Below are 22,715 nucleotides of genomic sequence, written 5' to 3'. Positions count from 1 at the left end.
AAACCCTAATCCTAACCCTAACCCTAACCCTAATCGTAACCCTAACCCTAACCCTAATCGTAACCCTAACCCTAATCGTAACCCTAACCCTAACCCTAATCGTAACCCTAACCCTAACCCTAATCGTAACCCTAACCCTAACCCTAACCCTAATCGTAACCCTAACCCTAACCCTAACCCTAATCGTAACCCTAACCCTAACCCTAACCCTAATCGTAACCCTAACCCTAACCCTAATCGTAACCGTAACCCTAACCCTAATCGTAACCCTAACCCTAACCCTAATCGTAACCGTAACCCTAACCCTAATCGTAACCCTAACCCTAATTGTAACCCTAACCCTAACCCTAATCGTAACCCTAACCCTAACCCTAATCGTAACCCTAACCCTAATCGTAACCCTAACCCTAATCGTAACCCTAACCCTAACCCTAATCGTAACCCTAACCCTAACCCTAACCCTAATCGTAACCCTAACCCTAACCCTAATCCTAAGCCTAACCCTAACCCTAATCGTAACCCTGACCCTAACCCTAATCGTAACCCTAACCCTAACCCTAATTGTAACCCTAACCCTAACCCTAACCCTAATCGTAACCCTAACCCTAATCGTAACCCTAACCCTAATTGTAACCCTAACCCTAATCGTAACCCTAACCCTAACCCTAATAGTAACCCTAACCCTAATCGTAACCCTAACCCTAACCCTAATACTAACCCTAACCCTAACCCTAACCCTAATCGTAACCCTAATCGTAACCCTAATTGTAACCCTAACCCTAATCGTAACCCTAACCCTAACCCTAACCCTAATCCTAACCCTAACCCTAATCGTAACCCTAATTGTAACCCTAACCCTAATCGTAACCCTAACCCTAATCGTAACCCTAACCCTAATCGTAACCCTAACCCTAATCGTAACCCTAACCCTAATCGTAACCCTAACCCTAATCGTAACCCTAACCCTAATCGTAACCCTAACCCTAATTGTAACCCTAACCCTAACCCTAACCCTAATCGTAACCCTAACCCTAATCGTAACCCTAACCCTATCCCTAATCGTAACCCTAACCCTAATAGTAACCCTAACCCTATCCCTAATACTAACCCTAACCCTAACCCTAACCCTAATCGTAACCCTAACCCTATCCCTAATCGTAACCCTAACCCTAATAGTAACCCTAACCCTAACCCTAATACTAACCCTAACCCTAACCCTAACCCTAATCGTAACCCTAATCGTAACCCTAATTGTAACCCTAACCCTAATCGTAACCCTAACCCTAACCCTAACCCTAATCCTAACCCTAACCCTAATCGTAACCCTAATTGTAACCCTAACCCTAATCGTAACCCTAACCCTAATCGTAACCCTAACCCTAATCGTAACCCTAACCCTAATCGTAACCCTAATCGTAACCCTAACCCTAATCGTAACCCTAACCCTAATTGTAACCCTAACCCTAACCCTAACCCTAATCGTAACCCTAACCCTAATCGTAACCCTAACCCTATCCCTAATCGTAACCCTTACCCTAATCGTAACCCTAACCCTAATCGTAACCCTAACCCTAATCGTAACCCTAACCCTAATCGTAACCCTAACCCTAATCATAACCCTAACCCTAATAGTAACCCTAACCCTAATCGTAACCCTAACCCTAACCCTAATCGTAACCCTAACCCTAACCCTAATCGTAACCCTAACCCTAATAGTAACCCTAACCCTAATCGTAACCCTAACCCTAACCCTAATCCTAACCCTAATCCTAACCCTAATCGTAACCCTAACCCTAACCCTAATCGTAACCCTAACCCTAATCGTAACCCTAACCCTAATCGTAACCCTAACCCTAATCGTAACCCTAACCCTAATCGTAACCCTAACCCTAACCCTAATTGTAACCCTAACCCTAATCGTAACCCTAATCGTAACCCTAACCCTAATCGTAACCCTAACCCTAACCCTAATCGTAACCCTAACCCTAACCCTAATCGTAACCCTAACCCTAATAGTAACCCTAACCCTAATCGTAACCCTAACCCTAACCCTAATCCTAACCCTAACCCTAATCGTAACCCTAACCCTAACCCTAATCGTAACCCTAACCCTAATCGTAACCCTAACCCTAATCGTAACCCTAACCCTAATCGTAACCCTAACCCTAATCGTAACCCTAACCCTAACCCTAACCCTAATTGTAACCCTAACCCTAACCCTAATCGTAACCCTAATCGTAACCCTAACCCTAACCCTAATCGTAACCCTAACCCTAATCGTAACCCTAACCCTAATTGTAACCCTAACCCTAACCCTAACCCTAACCCTAATCGTAACCCTAACCCTAACCCTAACCCTAATCGTAACCCTAACCCTAATCGTAACCCTAACCCTAATTGTAACCCTAACCCTAATCCTAACCCTAACCCTAACCCTAATCGTAACCCTAACCCTAACCCTAATCGTAACCGTAACCCTAACCCTAATCCTAACCCTAACCCTAACCCTAATCGTAACCCTAACCCTAACCCTAATCGTAACCGTAACCCTAACCCTAATCGTAACCCTAACCCTAACCCTAATCGTAACCGTAACCCTAACCCTAATCGTAACCCTAACCCTAATTGTAACCCTAACCCTAACCCTAATCGTAACCCTAACCCTAACCCTAATCGTAACCCTAACCCTAATCGTAACCCTAACCCTAATCGTAACCCTAACCCTAACCCTAATCGTAACCCTAACCCTAACCCTAATCGTAACCCTAACCCTAACCCTAACCCTAATCGTAACCCTAACCCTAACCCTAATCCTAAGCCTAACCCTAACCCTAATCGTAACCCTGACCCTAACCCTAATCGTAACCCTAACCCTAACCCTAATTGTAACCCTAACCCTAACCCTAACCCTAATCGTAACCCTAACCCTAATCGTAACCCTAACCCTAATTGTAACCCTAACCCTAACCCTAATCGTAACCCTAACCCTAATAGTAACCCTAACCCTAATCGTAACCCTAACCCTAACCCTAATACTAACCCTAACCCTAACCCTAATCCTAACCCTAACCCTAACCCTAATCCTAACCCTAACCCTAACCCTAATCGTAACCCTAATTGTAACCCTAACCCTAATCGTAACCCTAACCCTAATCGTAACCCTAACCCTAATCGTAACCCTAACCCTAATCGTAACCCTAACCCTAACCCTAACCCTAATCGTAACCCTAACCCTAATTGTAACCCTAATCGTAACCCTAACCCTAACCCTAATCGTAACCCTAACCCTAACCCTAATCGTAACCCTAATCGTAACCCTAACCCTAATCGTAACCCTAACCCTAACCCTAATCGTAACCCTAACCCTAATCGTAACCCTAACCCTAACCCTAATCGTAACCCTAACCCTAATCGTAACCCTAACCCTAACCCTAATCCTAACCCTAACCCTAATCGTAACCCTAACCCTAATCGTAACCCTAACCCTAATCGTAACCCTAACCCTAACCCTAATCGTAACCCTAACCCTAATCGTAACCCTAACCCTAACCCTAATCGTAACCCTAACCCTAATCGTAACCCTAATCGTAACCCTAACCCTAATCGTAACCCTAACCCTAACCCTAATCCTAACCCTAACCCTAATCGTAACCCTAACCCTAATCGTAACCCTAACCCTAATCGTAACCCTAACCCTAATTGTAACCCTAACCCTAACCCTAATCCTAACCCTAACCCTAATCGTAACCCTAACCCTAATCGTAACCCTAACCCTAATCGTAACCCTAACCCTAATCGTAACCCTAATCGTAACCCTAACCCTAATCGTAACCCTAACCCTAACCCTAATCCTAACCCTAACCCTCATCGTAACCCTAACCCTAATCGTAACCCTAACCCTAATCGTAACCCTAACCCTAATCGTAACCCTAACCCTAACCCTAATCGTAACCCTAACCCTAACCCTAACCCTAATCGTAACCCTAACCCTAATTGTAACCCTAATCGTAACCCTAACCCTAACCCTAATCGTAACCCTAACCCTAACCCTAATCGTACCCTAACCCTAACCCTAATCGTAACCCTAACCCTAACCCTAATCGTAACCCTAATCGTAACCCTAACCCTAATCGTAACCCTAACCCTAACCCTAATCGTAACCCTAACCCTAATCGTAACCCTAACCCTAACCCTAATCGTAACCCTAACCCTAATCGTAACCCTAATCGTAACCCTAACCCTATCGTAACCCTAACCCTAACCCTAATCCTAACCCTAACCCTAATCGTAACCCTAACCCTAACCCTATCCCTAATCGTAACCCTAACCCTAATAGTAACCCTAACCCTAATCGTAACCCTTACCCTAATCGTAACCCTAACCCTAATCGTAACCCTAACCCTAATCGTAACCCTAACCCTAATCGTAACCCTAACCCTAATCATAACCCTAACCCTAATAGTAACCCTAACCCTAATCGTAACCCTAACCCTAACCCTAATCGTAACCCTAACCCTAACCCTAATCGTAACCCTAACCCTAATAGTAACCCTAACCCTAATCGTAACCCTAACCCTAACCCTAATCCTAACCCTAATCCTAACCCTAATCGTAACCCTAACCCTAACCCTAATCGTAACCCTAACCCTAATCGTAACCCTAACCCTAATCGTAACCCTAACCCTAATCGTAACCCTAACCCTAACCCTAACCCTAATTGTAACCCTAACCCTAATCGTAACCCTAATCGTAACCCTAACCCTAATCGTAACCCTAACCCTAACCCTAATCGTAACCCTAACCCTAACCCTAATCGTAACCCTAACCCTAATAGTAACCCTAACCCTAATCGTAACCCTAACCCTAACCCTAATCCTAACCCTAACCCTAATCGTAACCCTAACCCTAACCCTAATCGTAACCCTAACCCTAATCGTAACCCTAACCCTAATCGTAACCCTAACCCTAATCGTAACCCTAACCCTAATCGTAACCCTAACCCTAATCGTAACCCTAACCCTAATCGTAACCCTAACCCTAAGCCTAATCGTAACCCTAACCCTAATCGTAACCCTAACCCTAATCGTAACCCTAACCCTAAGCCTAATCGTAACCCTAACCCTAATCGTAACCCTAACCCTAAGCCTAATCGTAACCCTAACCCTAATCGTAACCCTAACCCTAATCGTAACCCTAACTCTAATCGTAACCCTAACTCTAACCCTAATCGTAACCCTAACCCTAATCGTAACCCTAACTCTAATCGTAACCCTAACTCTAACCCTAATCGAAACCCTAACCCTAATCGTAACCCTAACTCTAACCCTAATCGTAACCCTAACCCTAATCGTAACCCTAACCCTAACCCTAATCGTAACCCTAACCCTAATCGTAACCCTAACCCTAATCGTAACCCTAACCCTAATCGTAACCCTAACCCTAATCGTGACCCTAACCCTAACCCTAATCGTAACCCTAACCCTATTAGTAACCCTAACCCTAATCGTAACCCTAACCCTAATCGTAAGCCTAACCCTAATCGTAACCCTAACCCTAATCGTAACCCTAACCCTAACCCTAATAGTAACCCTAACCCTAATCGTAACCCTAACCCTAACCCTAACCCTAATAGTAACCCTAACCCTAATCGTAACGCTAACCCTAATCGTAACCCTAACCCTAATCGTAACCCTAACCCTAATCGTAACCCTAACCCTAATAGTAACCCTAACCCTAATCGTAACCCTAACCCTAATCGTAACCCTAATAGTAACCCTAACCCTAATCGTAACCCTAACCCTAATCGTAACCCTAACCCTAATAGTAACCCTACCCTAATCGTAACCCTAACCCTAACCCTAACCCAAATAGTAACCCTAACCCTAATCGTAACCCTAACCCTAACCCTAATCGTAACCCTCACCCTAATCGTACACCCTAACCCTAACCCCTAATCGTAACCCTACCCTAATCGTAACCCTAACCCTAACCCTAATCGTAACCCTAACCCTAACCCTAATAGTAACCCTAACCCTAATCGTAACCCTAACCCTAACCCTAACCCAAATAGTAACCCTAACCCTAATCGTAACCCTAACCCTAACCCTAATCGTAACCCTAACCCTAATCGTAACCCTAACCCTAACCCTAATCGTAACCCTAACCCTAACCCTAATCGTAACCCTAACCCTAATCGTACCCTAACCCTAACCCTAATCGTAACCCTAACCCTAACCCTAATCGTAACCCTAACCCTAACCCTAATCGTAACCCTAACCCTAATCGTAACCCTAACCCTAACCCTAATCGTAACCCAACCCTAACCCTAATTCTAACCCTAACCCTAATCGTAACCCTAACCCTAATTTTAACCCTAACCCTAACCCTAATCGTAACCATAACCCTAATCGTAACCCTAACCCTAACCCTAATCGTAACCCTAACCCTAATCGTAACCCTAACCCTAACCCTAATCGTAACCCAACCCTAACCCTAATTCTAACCCTAACCCTAATCGTAACCCTAACCCTAATTTTAACCCTAACCCTAACCCTAATCGTAACCCTAACCCTAATCGTAACCCTAACCCTAACCCTAATCGGACCCTCACCCTAATCGTAACCCTAACCCTAACCCTAATCGTAACCCTAACCCTAATCGTAACCCTAACCCTAACCCTAATCGTAACCCTAACCCTAACCCTAATAGTAACCCTAACCCTAATCGTAACCCTAACCCTAACCCTAACCCTAACCCAAATAGTAACCCTAACCCTAATCGTAACCCTAACCCTAACCCTAATCGTAACCCTAACCCTAATCGTAACCCTAACCCTAATCGTAACCCTAACCCTAACCCTAATCGTAACCCTAACCCTAACCCTAATCGTAACCCCAACCCTAATCGTAACCCTAACCCTAACCCTAATCGTAACCCTAACCCTAACCCTAATCGTAACCCCAAACCTAATCGTAACCCTAACCCTAACCCTAATCGTAACCCTAACCCTAACCCTAATCGTAACCCTAACCCTAACCCTAATCGTAACCCTAACCCTAACCCTAGTCGTAACCCTAATTGTAACCCTAACCCTAATCGTAACCCTAACCCTAATCGTAACCCTAACCCTAACCCTAGTCGTAACCCTAATTGTAACCCTAACCCTAATCGTAACCCCAACCCTAATTGTAACCCTAACCCTAATCGTAACCCTAACCCTAATTGTAACCCTAACCCTAACCCTAATCGTAACCCTAACCCTAATCGTAACCCTAACCCTAATTGTAACCCTAACCCTAACCCTAATCGTAACCCTAACCCCTAATCGTAAACCCTAACCCCTAATTGTAACCCTAACCCTAAACCTAATCGTAACCCTAAACCCTAATCCTAATCGTAACCCTAACCCTAATCCTAATCGTAACCCTAACCCTAATCGTAACCCTAACCCTAACCCTAATCGTAACCCTAACCCTAACCCTAACCTTAACCCTAACCCTAATCGTAACCCTAACCCTAATCCGTAAACCCTAATCCTAACCCCTACCCTAACCCTAATCCTAACCCTAAACCCTATCGTAACCCTAACCCTAATCGTAACCCTAACCCTAAACCCTAACCCTAATCCTAACCCTAACCCTAACCCTAATCGTAACCCTAACCCTAATCGTAACCCTAACCCTAACCCTAATAGTAACCCTAACCCTAATCATAACCCTAACCCTAATCGTAACCCTAACCCTAATCGTAACCCTAACCCTAACCCTAATTGTAACCTTAACCCTAACCCTAATCGTAACCCTAACCCTAATCGTAACCCTAACCCTAACCCTAATCGTAACCCTAACCCTAACCCTAATTGTAACCCTAACCCTAACCCTAATCGTAACCCTAACCCTAATCGTAACCCTAACCCTAATCGTAACCCTAACCCTAACCCTAATCGTAACCCTAACCCTAATCGTAACCCTAACCCTAACCCTAACCCTAATCCTAACCCTAACCCTAATCGTAACCCTAACCCTAATCCTAATCGTAACCCTAACCCTCACCCTCACCCTAATCGTAACCCTAACCCTAACCCTAATCGTAACCCTAACCCTAATCCTAATCGTAACCCTAATCGTAACCCTAACCCTAATCGTAACCCTAACCCTAACCCTAAACCTAATCGTAACCCTAACCCTAACCCTAATCGTAACCCTAACCCTAACCCTAATCGTAACCCTAACCCTAACCCTAATCGTAACCCTAATCGTAACCCTAACCCTAATCGTAACCCTAACCCTAATAGTAACCCTAATCGTAACCCTAATCGTAACCCTAACCCTAACCCTAATCGTAACCCTAACCCTAATCGTAACCCTAACCCTAACCCTAATCGTAACCCTAACCCTAACCCTAATCGTAACCCTAACCCTAACCCTAATCGTAACCCTAACCCTAATCGTAACCCTAACCCTAACCCTAATCGTAACCCAACCCTAACCCTAATTCTAACCCTAACCCTAATCGTAACCCTAACCCTAATTTTAACCCTAACCCTAACCCTAATCGTAACCATAACCCTAATCGTAACCCTAACCCTAACCCTAATCGTAACCCTAACCCTAATCGTAACCCTAACCCTAACCCTAATCGTAACCCAACCCTAACCCTAATTCTAACCCTAACCCTAATCGTAACCCTAACCCTAATTTTAACCCTAACCCTAACCCTAATCGTAACCATAACCCTAATCGTAACCCTAACCCTAACCCTAATCGTAACCCTCACCCTAATCGTAACCCTAACCCTAACCCTAATCGTAACCCTAACCCTAATCGTAACCCTAACCCTAACCCTAATCGTAACCCTAACCCTAACCCTAATAGTAACCCTAACCCTAATCGTAACCCTAACCCTAACCCTAACCCTAACCCAAATAGTAACCCTAACCCTAATCGTAACCCTAACCCTAACCCTAATCGTAACCCTAACCCTAATCGTAACCCTAACCCTAATCGTAACCCTAACCCTAACCCTAATCGTAACCCTAACCCTAACCCTAATCGTAACCCCAACCCTAATCGTAACCCTAACCCTAACCCTAATCGTAACCCTAACCCTAACCCTAATCGTAACCCCAAACCTAATCGTAACCCTAACCCTAACCCTAATCGTAACCCTAACCCTAACCCTAATCGTAACCCTAACCCTAACCCTAATCGTAACCCTAACCCTAACCCTAGTCGTAACCCTAATTGTAACCCTAACCCTAATCGTAACCCTAACCCTAACCCTAATCGTAACCCTAACCCTAACCCTAGTCGTAACCCTAATTGTAACCCTAACCCTAATCGTAACCCCAACCCTAATTGTAACCCTAACCCTAATCGTAACCCTAACCCTAATTGTAACCCTAACCCTAACCCTAATCGTAACCCTAACCCTAATCGTAACCCTAACCCTAATTGTAACCCTAACCCTAACCCTAATCGTAACCCTAACCCTAATCGTAACCCTAACCCTAATTGTAACCCTAACCCTAACCCTAATCGTAACCCTAACCCTAATCCTAATCGTAACCCTAACCCTAATCCTAATCGTAACCCTAACCCTAATCGTAACCCTAACCCTAACCCTAATCGTAACCCTAACCCTAACCCTAACCTTAACCCTAACCCTAATCGTAACCCTAACCCTAATCGTAACCCTAATCCTAACCCTAACCCTAACCCTAATCCTAACCCTAACCCTAATCGTAACCCTAACCCTAATCGTAACCCTAACCCTAACCCTAACCCTAATCCTAACCCTAACCCTAACCCTAATCGTAACCCTAACCCTAATCGTAACCCTAACCCTAACCCTAATAGTAACCCTAACCCTAATCATAACCCTAACCCTAATCGTAACCCTAACCCTAATCGTAACCCTAACCCTAACCCTAATTGTAACCTTAACCCTAACCCTAATCGTAACCCTAACCCTAATCGTAACCCTAACCCTAACCCTAATCGTAACCCTAACCCTAACCCTAATTGTAACCCTAACCCTAACCCTAATCGTAACCCTAACCCTAATCGTAACCCTAACCCTAATCGTAACCCTAACCCTAACCCTAATCGTAACCCTAACCCTAATCGTAACCCTAACCCTAACCCTAACCCTAATCCTAACCCTAACCCTAATCGTAACCCTAACCCTAATCCTAATCGTAACCCTAACCCTCACCCTCACCCTAATCGTAACCCTAACCCTAACCCTAATCGTAACCCTAACCCTAATCCTAATCGTAACCCTAATCGTAACCCTAACCCTAATCGTAACCCTAACCCTAACCCTAAACCTAATCGTAACCCTAACCCTAACCCTAATCGTAACCCTAACCCTAACCCTAATCGTAACCCTAACCCTAACCCTAATCGTAACCCTAATCGTAACCCTAACCCTAATCGTAACCCTAACCCTAATAGTAACCCTAATCGTAACCCTAATCGTAACCCTAACCCTAATCGTAACCCTAATCGTAACCCTAACCCTAATCGTAACCCTAACCCTAATAGTAACCCTAATCGTAACCCTAATCGTAACCCTAACCCTAATCGTAACCCTAACCCTAATAGTAACCCTAACCCTAACCCTAACCCTAACCCTAATCGTAACCATAATCATAACCCTAACCCTAATCGTAACCCTAATCGTAACCCTAACCCTAATCGTAACCCTAACCCTAATAGTAACCCTAACCCTAACCCTAACCCTAACCCTAATCGTAACCCTAACCCTAACCCTAATTGTAACCCTAACCCTAACCCTAACCCTAATCCTAACCCTAACCCTAATCGTAACCCTAACCCTAATCGTAACCCTAACCCTAACCCTAATCGTAACCCTAACCCTAACCCTAATCGTAACCCTAACCCTAATCGTAACCCTAATCCTAACCCTAACCCTAATCCTAACCCTAACCCTAATCGTAACCCTAACCCTAACCCTAATCGTAACCCTAACCCTAACCCTAATCGTAACCCTAATCGTAACCCTAACCCTAATCGTAACCCTAACCCTAATCGTAACCCTAACCCTAACCCTAACCCTAATTGTAACCCTAACCCTAACCCTAATCGTAACCCTAACCCTAATCGTAACCCTAACCCTAACCCTAATTGTAACCCTAACCCTAACCCTAATCGTAACCCTAACCCTAACCCTAATCGTAACCCTAACCCTAACCCTAATTGTAACCCTAACCCTAACCCTAATCGTAACCCTAACCCTAATCGTAACCCTAACCCTAATCGTAACCCTAACCCTAACCCTAATCGTAACCCTAACCCTAATCGTAACCCTAACCCTAATCGTAACCCTAACCCTAATCGTAACCCTAACCCTAACCATAATTGTAACCCTAACCCTAATCGTAACCCTAATCGTAACCCTAACCCTAATCGTAACCCTAACCCTAACCCTAATCGTAACCCTAACCCTAACCATAATCGTAACCCTAACCCTAATCGTAACCCTAACCCTAATGGTAACCCTAACCCTAATCGTAACCCTAACCCTAATCGTAACCCTAACCCTAACCATAATCGTAACCCTAACCCTAACCCTAACCCTAATCGTAACCCTAGCCCTAATCGTAACCCTAACCCTAACCCTAATCGTAACCCTAACCATAATCGTAACCCTAACCCTAATCATAACCCTAACCCTAATCGTAACCCTAACCCTAACCATAATCGTAACCCTAACCCTAACCCTAACCCTAATCGTAACCCTAGCCCTAATCGTAACCCTAACCCTAACCCTAATCCTAACCCTATTCACAACCCTAACCCTAACCCTAACCCTAATCCTAACCCTAATCGTAACCCTAACCCTAATCGTAACCCTAACCCTAACCCTAATCGTAACCCTAACCCTAACCCTAACCCTAATCGTAACCCTAACCCTAACCCTAATCGTAACCCTAACCCTAACCCTAATCCTAACCCTAATCCTAACCCTAACCCTAATCGTAACCCTAACCCTAACCCTAACCCCAATCGTAACCCTAACCCTAACCCTAACCCTAATCGTAACCCTAACCCTAATCGTAACCCTAACCCTACCCCTAACCCTAATTGTAACCCTAACCCTAATCGTAACCCTAACCCTAACCCTAATCGTAACCCTAACCCTAATCGTAACACTAACCCTAACCCTAATCGTAACCCTAACCCTAACCCTAATCGTAACCCTAACCCCCTTACCCTAACCCTAAACCCTAACCCCCTAGCCCTACCCCTAACCCCCTAGCCCTATCCCTAACCCCTAATCCTAACCTCCGCAATCAGTTCCATTATGGCCAATGTAAATTGTAGACATGTTTTACTTTGCAGTGAGAATTGCTTTTGGAGCCTGTTTCAAATCGAAACTTAAGTAGCTGCAGTTTTCACTTGCGCGTTACACCCAAAGTTGCTGCTTGGTTTTTCAGAGCTGTGTTTACTTAAAGTATCAGCCTGTTGTTGGTAGAAATTAGGTTGATGAGAAATGTTAAAACAAATAGTGATGTTGAATGTCTTCAAACTAAAGATAAGAACTACCATACCAAAGCTACACAAACATTAGACACCTTTTACAAAACTCAGTTCCATCATGCAGTTTTGAAAACTGCATGATGGAAGGCTGCTCATTATGCATCAAAAACATAATGATCCTTGAGGTCAAGCAAAAGTAGCTTTAACTCCCTATACCCTCATGTACCAAATGTGTTACCACAGTAAAAAGATCAAATAAACTTAAATGTAGTCAAATTTGCTTTAATACATGCACCTTATTTGATGTCAAGCCTGACTGACTCATTAGTGGAGCACAGTATCCTAATAGCACCCTTAACTAGGCTGAAACATGCCGGCAGTGGCAGGAATATTAGATGGTTGGCTCTGGCTCCCTGAATCATAACTGCCATAATACTGTCTAAAATGTCTTAAAAGGTACCAAATCGCCATTATAGGCCGTCCTCCCTTCTCTGGTCCTAATTGCACAGTGAAGTACGCTGAACAGCTTGACAATTAACTGCAAATGGGCTACACTACAACACAGTAATACCCATTTACACTCATATGTCAATAGAAAATTATCATTAACGTGACATATTAGAGCTGTCGGCACAGTGGAGTCTCTCGTGTCCGTTTTGGAGGGTGCTGATTCACTGCTCACATCAAGGGTAAAATGTTCCTCACTGCTCTCTGTACCTTGTATTGTGGTAAGATTTAATGCGACTGTCAGTGCGATATAAAATCTGACACAAGGCAGCTCCCTTAATGTTTAACTAGAGGGAGTCATGACAAGCAATGACCCGGGATTTACATTTGTCAAAAGGTTAATTATGAGAGGGTGTGGCACTAAATGCTGCCCAGATGCACTTGCACCATTAATTTTCATCTTGTTATTCAAAGCTGAAGATTAATTTTCCTGCAGTGGCTGAATAATGGGATGGCAGGACCAGGGATCAATGGGGTGTAACAGAATAATGATCTATGCTCACATGAGGCTGGAACTTTTTTTAGTTTGACTCACGCGACGGCCATTTTTCTTACTAGGTCAGGGTGGGTTGAAATGTTGTAAGAAAGTTTTACAGCTGCTTCAAGTTTTGCAGAGAGTAAACTTGGGGACAAATCTTTAAAGTTACCTGATTATTTATAAACTGAAAATCAGCAGTGAAAATCCTGGAATCTTTTATATAAAAGCTTATGAAGCTTAACATTATAGATAACCTTTAAACTACATCATACAACAGTTAGCTTTAGCATGGAACAGCTTTTTAGCTAACATTACCCCATCATAGTGTTACATATTAAGATAGGAGATGCTTCAGTTCCTAGCATAAAGATAAGTACATTCTAACAAAAGATGTACACAGAGTTATTAGGTTGTTACACCCTGACAAGGTCTGATAACCTTGAGTTGTCCATTTATCAGTTTAACGGATAGCTATGGATAGACAACAGCTAACTATTTGTTAAGCACTCATTTGCAAATGTAAAACCTTGATAGCGTCACAACAGGAAACACCTCAATTTTGAGCTAACGCCGATAGCTAGAGAGGAATTAGTAAGATGCTAACGTTAGCTGTAGCATACTGTTGGCTTTTTGTGCCTAATGTGTTAAATATATTCATATTAGTCTTTTAACAAAAAGTTAAATATTCTTTAAAAAGAGTTGCAGAGTAGAAACTTGCTGTTTAATTCTAAGGCGCTAACACTAAAACTTTCAAGAGTTATGCCAGACTCTGATGTAAGCTAACGTCATCTCTGTTTCAAGGGTTTTCATGTGAACTGAAATAATGCCACAAAAAAATAAAAACAAAAAAGAATACTGTCCTTTGAAATTTGCTCATTTTTATCTTTTGAGAAAAAAAGACTTTTTAATACTTACTTTGTCTCATTTATTGCACCTAAAGGACTCTTAGGAGACATAAACAAGATAAAAAGGAGATAAGACTTTGATGAGACAAATGAGATCAAACCAAAAAATAATTTAAACAATAATTGGGAGATCTCATCTGTCTTGTTTATGTCTCACTTTCAGTCTCTACAGGAGATCTTGTCATTGTGTATCTTGTGTCTCATCTCTGTCTTTGAAGTTTCGTGTCACTGAAGTGCTTGTTGGGAACATCAATATTCAACCAAGATTATTGCGACATCTGCTTTCCACTTGGGACCGAAACCACAGCATCAATGTGTCATCCTCTTAACCTCTCACTTTCACCCGTCCTCCTCCTTCCTTCATCAGACTAACGCACCATTGCATCAGAGTAACCTGGACTCAATTACCACTCTCTGATACGTGGTGGTCCAGACAGTCAGACAGCCGGCCCCTCTCTGGAGTGGACAAGCAGGGCAGGAATTCATGAAGCCCTCTCCTGGGATGGGCTCAGTTCCAGCTCTGTGCTGTGTGACCCACTTATTTGACAGCAGCTCTGTTAAAACTTTCAGAAGCAACGAGTGCTTCCCTCACAAAGCAACAAAGGCTAACATGAGAGGACGAAAAAGAAACTGAGGTAGAAACTGCCTCATCAGAACTAGCACAGATTTATTCCTGGCTTCAGAAGATGTGAAAGAATGAAAAGACGTTTGATTTCATTCATATTTGTCTTAACATTTCTTATCTTTTAAGTAGCTTTTGACTTTTACTTCCCTTCACAAACACAGGAAAATCAACTTGAAGAGCCTTGAAAAGATAAGGTTATCAAAAAAAAACGTTGTCAGCTTATTTTTATGAAATGGCAAAGCGATTCAGAAAATCATATTTGTTGGCGTGTCTTCAAGGGCTTCTGAAAGTCTAACATCAATTACGTGAGACTAAACTGCTGATCAGCAACCTACTTAATGCAAGAAAAAGGCATAAACATCTTTCATGTCTATACTGCTTTTTTTTGTTCTTTATGTAGCATTTCCTACAAAACAAAGCTCCATAATTTGTGGTAGCTATCACCTGGACTTTCAGAGAACAGTTTGTTTGAACTTGCATACAAAGATGTATGCATAGTGTCAAATGTGCTAACATTTTTTCAATGATACCCAAGAAAAAAGGAAGATCTAAAAATGCACTATGAAAGATATCCATGTCCTACACACTTACAACTTGCAATAGCCTGCAATCTTGGCCAAAAGCATCCCACTCCCCATCAATATTTCAGTTGCAACATCTCCTACATTAACTGTGCTGCCTTACAGTGGCCTCAGTTCCACACCTGAGACACTATAAAGTCAGATCTCTAACAGGGTAAGACAGTGTGGGAAGGAAGACGAGTGAGACAGCGGAGAGAGGTGATAATTGACAGCATGACACAATGTTCCTCACCTCAGCACCATGGGACAGACTCCTTTTCCTGAAGGCCGGGGAGGGCTCGGCTGATCGTAGAGGAGTCAGACCTCCGTTCTTCAACAGCTCCCCTGAGGGCGACTTTGGTACAGTCCACACAGGAACACCATCTGAAAAATTAGAAGATTGTGTCAGAGCTGAAAACAGCTTTAAATTAGCAGTGAGGAGGAGGAGATGCTTGGTATTAACTACTATATGATTTTTTAAATTTGTGTGTTATAACGCCTAATTTTGAGTTGGATGAAATGAATGGAAAAAAAGGGACACATTTCATATCACACTATATCCTTGCATTTCTGACATTTATTATTAAAGCTTCTCATAAATGGCATGGCACAGAGGGAGTGTGATTGACATCAGGAAAATGTGTGTGCATGTGTTTATGCTTGTGTGTTCTCTCCTAAGTTCAGGCATGCTGAAGTGATTAAATAGATGACTCATTTTGCCGACAGGTTCACAAACAATAAATATTCTGAAGAAGTTTTATAATTCTACATCCTGTTCAAGGTGTCTCACTCTGTTAACTGAGCCTTGAAATAATTTAATTCTAATACAGCAGCTGTAGGTGTTAAAAAATCCTTACAGAATCTTTTCATCCTCTTCTGTCTTCCCTTAAAGGGATGGACTGTCAGATGATGATTCAACTTGTTGGTCTTATTTTAGGTCATAGCTTGCAGCGGTGTTCAGCCAAACCCCTTTAATGTTATTCAGTTTGTTGTAGCTGAAGATAAAATGTGATAATCATCTCTGGCTTGTATTATATTTTGACCTTGAATGCATTGTCATGATTTCTGAATCCTTCCAGAGATTGGTTGGTAGGACTGCATTACAAAAGCTTTTGATGTAAGAACCAGAGAATAAGAGTCCGGAGCCACACAAGCAGCTCTTAGGGTCGACATATCTTGGCTCTGATATGTATGCTAATAGTAGCATGCTAAAATGCAAGCTAACATGCTCCTGAAGATAACGTTAGCATGCTATCGCAAGCATTTATCATATAAGTTTATCAATTTGGTATGCACAATTTTCTCTGTACATGGGCGCCTGCTATACCAACTGAGCTAAACCCGTGCACTGTGACCAATTTTAAAGGAATTGATTGTATAGTCACTGTAACAGTTCACTGAATCCCAAAAATGCCAACTTGTGGCATCAGAGGAAAATGTCAAAATACTACCAAAGTTATTGGAATTCATCTTCTGGAGACCATGAATGTCTGTGCTAAGTTACGTGTGCAGTCAATGGAATAGAAAGTGAGATATTCTTTAGGAGAGGTAAAAAAGTAGCATGTTTGTGGCACGAGAAGAAGAGTCAAGGGATTAGCAAGGTTCTACTTTTTCCTCCTCCAGGGACCATGAATGCCTTTACAGATTGTATTGCAATTTGCCCAATACGCCCTGCGATGGACTGGCGATCTGTCCAGGGTGTACCCTGCCTTTCGCCCCATGACAGCTGGGATAGGCTCCAGCACCCTTGCGACCAAGAACAAGTAAGTGGTAATGATAATAGATGGATGAATGGAATTATTCCCGCTTGGGAAAATTGTTGTACTTATTTACCAATAAATGGACCCCATTACATGACTCATGTATTGTTCATAAACTATGCTGTCTGAATCCATTTGATATTTCTTGATGTTGCAAACATTTGCCAAATTGTCATGTAGCAGTTATTTGGAGAGATATTTGGAAGACTGGATTACAGACTTAAAGGCTCAGACATCAAGGTCATTAAAAGCTCTCTCACATTGTGATTCACTAAATCAAGATTTAAATGAGGTGTGTTGCACTGATGGTATGTTTGTCTCCTGTGTGTACATCCCCCTCAGGAAACCAAGCTTCTCTCATTCAAAAAGCCTCTAATATTTATCACAGTGGTAGATCTCATTTCAAAGTACTGTTAGTGGTTCATGGACCGCTCTAATCTCCGGCCCAAATACTAAAATTGGGTTAAAAGTCTAATGCACCAAGAGGCTGTTCTTTGATATCCATTAGTGAGAAACAAGCTGTGCTGACACAGGTTGACATGCTGGTGAGCCCTAAGCGAGGCCGTCTCGACAAAATCTGCTGATTTAGCCCTCAGGCCAAGCTTGAGCTCTGGTCAACTGACAGTTTCATTGACAGGAACTTGAATAGTGTAAGTGAACCTCCTCCAACGGTACTGAACTCCCATACAGAAGAGAAATGAGCAGGGGTGGGTCAGCCTGAAGGCGAGTGGATGTGAGTGAATTGTAAATGTGGTGAAAATTAAATTTTTTGAAAAGGTTATTCTTGAGATGTTTTGAGGATAACAGATTCCCAGAAGTTCATTTCAGTACTGAGTTTTAGGGGAAACAATTCTGGAAATAGTTCGTGCATTTAATCCTGTAAAAAGGATTTCTCACAAGTAATTGGTCGTTTTACAGTTACAATAAAGGAGAGGTTAATCTAGTTTCTCTGTGATGTCACACTGAAGCACCAGAAGTAGAAATACTCAGTGAGCAGGGGGGTGTTTGGACCATTGGATAGAGGCATGCAGGGGAATAAAGAGGCTGTCGCAGGTCAAACAGTGAAGGGACAAACATTCATGCAGTAGATGTTTCCAATGGCTTTACCTTCCATTTCTGGGCTGTGACATTGGTTATGTTTTTCAAAGGCATTCACATTCAATTTTTATCCTTTTCTTTCTTGTTCTCCTATTTTTTCAGTAACAAAGGTTCTATTAGTCTTTAAGTTAAGCTGAAAGGAAATGAAAATCCATAAAGGAAAAAGGTTCTACGCTACGATTTAGGATTCAAGCTCTTTATGTGACAGAAGGCAGGGAAAGAGGGATCCGAATCGAGCTAGAGCAAGTGGCAGAGATCTTCCAAGACACAGCTGATAATATGCTATCTGGTTTGTGATTGGCAGGTTTTGGGTAGGCGTAGACAAAGATCCTTCAAATGTTACTCTCTTAGTGATTAAAGCTGGCTACAACAAACTGCTCTGGTTTAACAGGAGCCTGGAGGGACTACCGTGCCAGCCAAACTCAGTCCAACCTCATGCTTGGCTCTTTACCAAAGACTTGTATTATACATGCAGCAACATTTTCCTGTGTTGGTATAAAAACCATTCAACCAATCAATCAACCAGCCAACCACTCCCTTTATCAGCTACATCAAATCTGGATGCTGCCCATGCCAATATGCCATACCACCCATCACCCGGTAAAACCGAGGTTCCTAACTAAAATTCCTCACTGATGTGTGGGGGGTACATGCCGAAAGCGGGGAGCAGATGGACCCCCACAGGGCTTATCAGCCAAGCAGCGGAAGGAAATAGGTTTGTACTTGCGGCCCGGTGGTCCCACTCCACACCACCCCCTGTCTGATGAACAGGTACAGGGCAGGGTGACTGTTGGCGCAAAGAGAAGACCAGCAAACTGTGAGGACCGGTAGAATGGTTGGAACCCAAACGCAGACCCTCAAAGATCTTTCTTAAGTCAGCAATGGGAGCCACTCCACCAAAAACAATAGTGCCCAAGGTTGTATCAAAACCATCTATTTGTCTTTGTTCATCCAGTCTCATGACAGTCTAGCAAGGTAGCCATTTGTTCTGCTCCCTAGCCACGGCTTGAAGCTTTTCTTTGGGGAACCCCAGGTGTTCCCAAGTTAAATGGAACATGTCTTGCCTTCAGCATCTCTGGGGTTTGCCCCAGGTTATGCTTCCAGTTGGATGTGCCTAAAATACCTCCACAAAGAGATGGCTTGGAGGTATTTGAATGCCAAAAACACCTCACATGATTTATTCCAATAAGAAGGGGTAGGGCAGGTACACATAGTTTCTTTGGGGATGTTTGAACTCTTTACACTATCTTTAAAGGGGCGTTAAGCCAGAAAGCAATGGGGAATTTAAAAGCATGGAAAGTCAGGGAACAATAGACATTAGTGGGTGAGAGTACATAAACATTGGGTGGCCCGATTTGAGGCAGAGATGCTACAAAACTTCCTAGGATTTGACACAAAGAACTGCCACACTGACAGCTGTACAGATACCACATTAGTTGCTTGGTGATGAATCAACATGGACTGCAAGAAAGGTACAGCTGTCAAATTCCCTTTGCTTTCTGTTGTAACACAATTTTATCTAAAATTTAAGTTGTTATTCAGCATCAAAAAGCATCCACAGAAACTTCTCAAGCACCTACTACAGAATTATACTCTTCTTCAACATACTTCAAACAATCATTGCAATAATTGCTAAACTCTTCTTTCAAGGGAACTGCACAGAGTGGGAGATTGTCCTACAGGTGTACAACAATGGGCATCTTTCATCACTTCTGGGCTGCCTTTGGAATCCATTATAATTGCTGTAAATCAAAACAGTGTGCATCTGCCATCTACCAAGCCTGTAGACACTGAGTCTTAGGAACTGGCTAACTTTTTTGGTAGAGTACAACCATCAATCTGCTCCAATCTTCCCTTGAGTAACATCAACGGTTCTGAGTTCTATTGAAGACTCACATCTTAGAGACCGTTCATGGATTATAAATATGCCTCTGTACTTTGGCAACTAGGATTAATCCACAGAGTTTGACAGATTCACATCATCTTGTTTGTCCGTCTAATCTTTTCTTGGGCTACCTTCAAACTATAGTACCTGTTCCTGAATTCGTACCCTTGGTGTTATGCCGATAGAACCACCCACAGGCTACACATGGTTGAAATTTAACAGCTTTATTGGAACCATAGAGACCTGGCACAAAGAGTGTTAAACATGGCAGAGGTCTGACATTTTAGGCACCAGTGTGGATTCCTTTGGCAAAGACTTAATCCCTTGAGGAGAATTAGAAGTGCATAGTGTTAGTCATTATATTTAGGTTTACCCATTCTCACATAAACCCTGATTTATTCTGACATGCATGTTGGGTAATAATCTAAGATACTTTCAAGTATTCTGGAAAGAAGACTGACAAATTCACGTTCATACACACTTCACATTCATGCTTGTACTTGGCACTACCATTTTGAGGAACTTGGCATTTCAATGTATCTAAAGACATTGAAGAGACACAACAATGAATGAAAGACAATACAGAACAACACAAACAGCTACAAACTATGACAAAAAGGAATTGAACAAAAATAAAACCAACAGTAAAACACTCAGATGCAACATTCAACAGCATTTACTACAAACATTGAAATCCAAGGTACCAATCAGGCAGGGACAAGAGCCACAGTCAAGCTGCCCCAGCTGAACTTTGCCACTGGTGCCAGGCTCTGGAAGAGGGGACTGGAAAGACAAGAAGGATAAGGGAGATGGAGGGGTCGGGGGCTCCAGTAGCAGCACTGGAACAGGGCCTTGGGCGAACTCACCGGAGGGGGCTCCGTGGGATGTGAGGTTGCAATCCGAGGTCTGAGAGTGATGTGGTGCCTGGTTGTGGCTCTGGGTCTGTTGGAGGATGTTTAGGCACTCTCCCAGGCAGCTGAGTGTGGCGGCTGATGTGGCTTTGAGTAGCAAAAGGTCCTGGTCCAGACAGGAGAGAGGACCTCTGGTAGGTAAAGAGTCAATGGACTGCACCAGGTTCTTCTGTTGGCCCTCTGCCTGGGACATCACCTGGGAGACAAAAGTGATGTACAAATTAAAGACACAGTAAACTGCTGATATATAAATATACACTCACTCTCTTAAATCACCATTTAGATACTGATGTGAAGAGACAACAACTCTTGTAGATATTGAAACGATTGTTTTGACTCGAAGGGTATGAAACCACGATGTGGTGTAAAAAAGTTGAATAATTAAAATGTAATTAAAAGTTCAACTTTAACATTCCAGAAATAACCCTCTAGTAGTAGTTTAAAATGCTTATAACTGCTGCCAGGGGGAAGGTGCCAGACTTCAGGATATTCTGAAATAGTCTTTGCACAGATTTTCCACAACAAATTTTTGCAATGATAGTGAGTGACAGTGATATGTTTGAGTTTTAAAAGAAAGCAGGATGAGATTTTTTATCAGAAAATCCTACCTATGCATGTACAGCCCAGGACCATGGAAGAGATAAGATGTACTGCTTTGTCCACAGGGGGCACCAGAATCAACACAAGCCAAAAGTTCCTTACAGGAGCTTTAAAATTTCAATTCCTTACTTTTTTAAAAACTTTATTTTATAAGAAATTAAGTGAATGAGGACATTTTTCCCTTTGAGGGCTGGTGAAATTGTATCTTTTCTCCATTCCCAATTTCATTTAATATATTAAACAAACTATGATAGAGCTAATTTATCTGTACCATGGATCTTGTCCAAAAAATCACACAAATTGCATAGCTGTATTGTGGTGAACATGGGTACCATAGCTTAATTAAAGTCAAATACATCACAGATACTCTGAAGTGCTACAAAGAGGTATTCATCCACAGAATAAAAAGGTCCCTGCTGCTAGAACACTTATTCATCCTTGAGTACAATCAATCTCTAACCACAATTCACAGCTTCTTTTGGAAATTATTTGGCAAGTTGATAATACTAAAAATCTTTGGCCTTGTTGCCAGAGATGAATTAGAGAATCCAGAAAGCATTGCGGGGTGGACTAAAGCATGGTGAATGTTTACTTAAAGAACTCCTGTGAGAAGTTTGTCGCATGAATCAGACAAAATTGAATGCCTCTCTATGATCTATAAAAGCAAACAAGTCCATCAGTGAGAAGATTAATGGTTGATGTAAAGTTGTTTTTAATGCTTGTAACCCCAGTGGCCAAGTAGGTATCAGAAAAAGTGAGTTAACCTAATATTTGAGTCTGCAAAGAATCACAGGGACGCACAATGTGTTACATTAAAAATAAATCAGGGTGTTTTGTTACAAAAAATACTACTAGCACATCACTAAAAGAGACTTAAATT

General features: G+C 42.4%; 1 protein-coding gene across 1 annotated transcript in view; it reads right to left on the bottom strand.

Annotated features, from left to right (window-relative positions):
* Positions 1-22,715, bottom strand: part of LOC117828500 (oxysterol-binding protein-related protein 10) — a 97,277-nt gene that overhangs the window by 21,351 nt on the left and 53,211 nt on the right. The window contains exons 8-9 of the mRNA XM_034705679.1: positions 21,191-21,431; positions 15,835-15,965 (exon numbers count right to left, since the gene is read on the bottom strand). Of these exons, the coding sequence (XP_034561570.1) occupies positions 15,835-15,965; positions 21,191-21,431 (372 nt within the window). The remainder of the gene's footprint in view (positions 1-15,834; positions 15,966-21,190; positions 21,432-22,715) is intronic.

The sequence above is a fragment of the Notolabrus celidotus genome, chromosome 16 (genome assembly GCF_009762535.1).
Source record: "Notolabrus celidotus isolate fNotCel1 chromosome 16, fNotCel1.pri, whole genome shotgun sequence".
In the NCBI taxonomy this organism is placed as follows: domain Eukaryota; kingdom Metazoa; phylum Chordata; class Actinopteri; order Labriformes; family Labridae; genus Notolabrus; species Notolabrus celidotus.
This window is presented reverse-complemented; position numbering and strand designations above follow the sequence as displayed.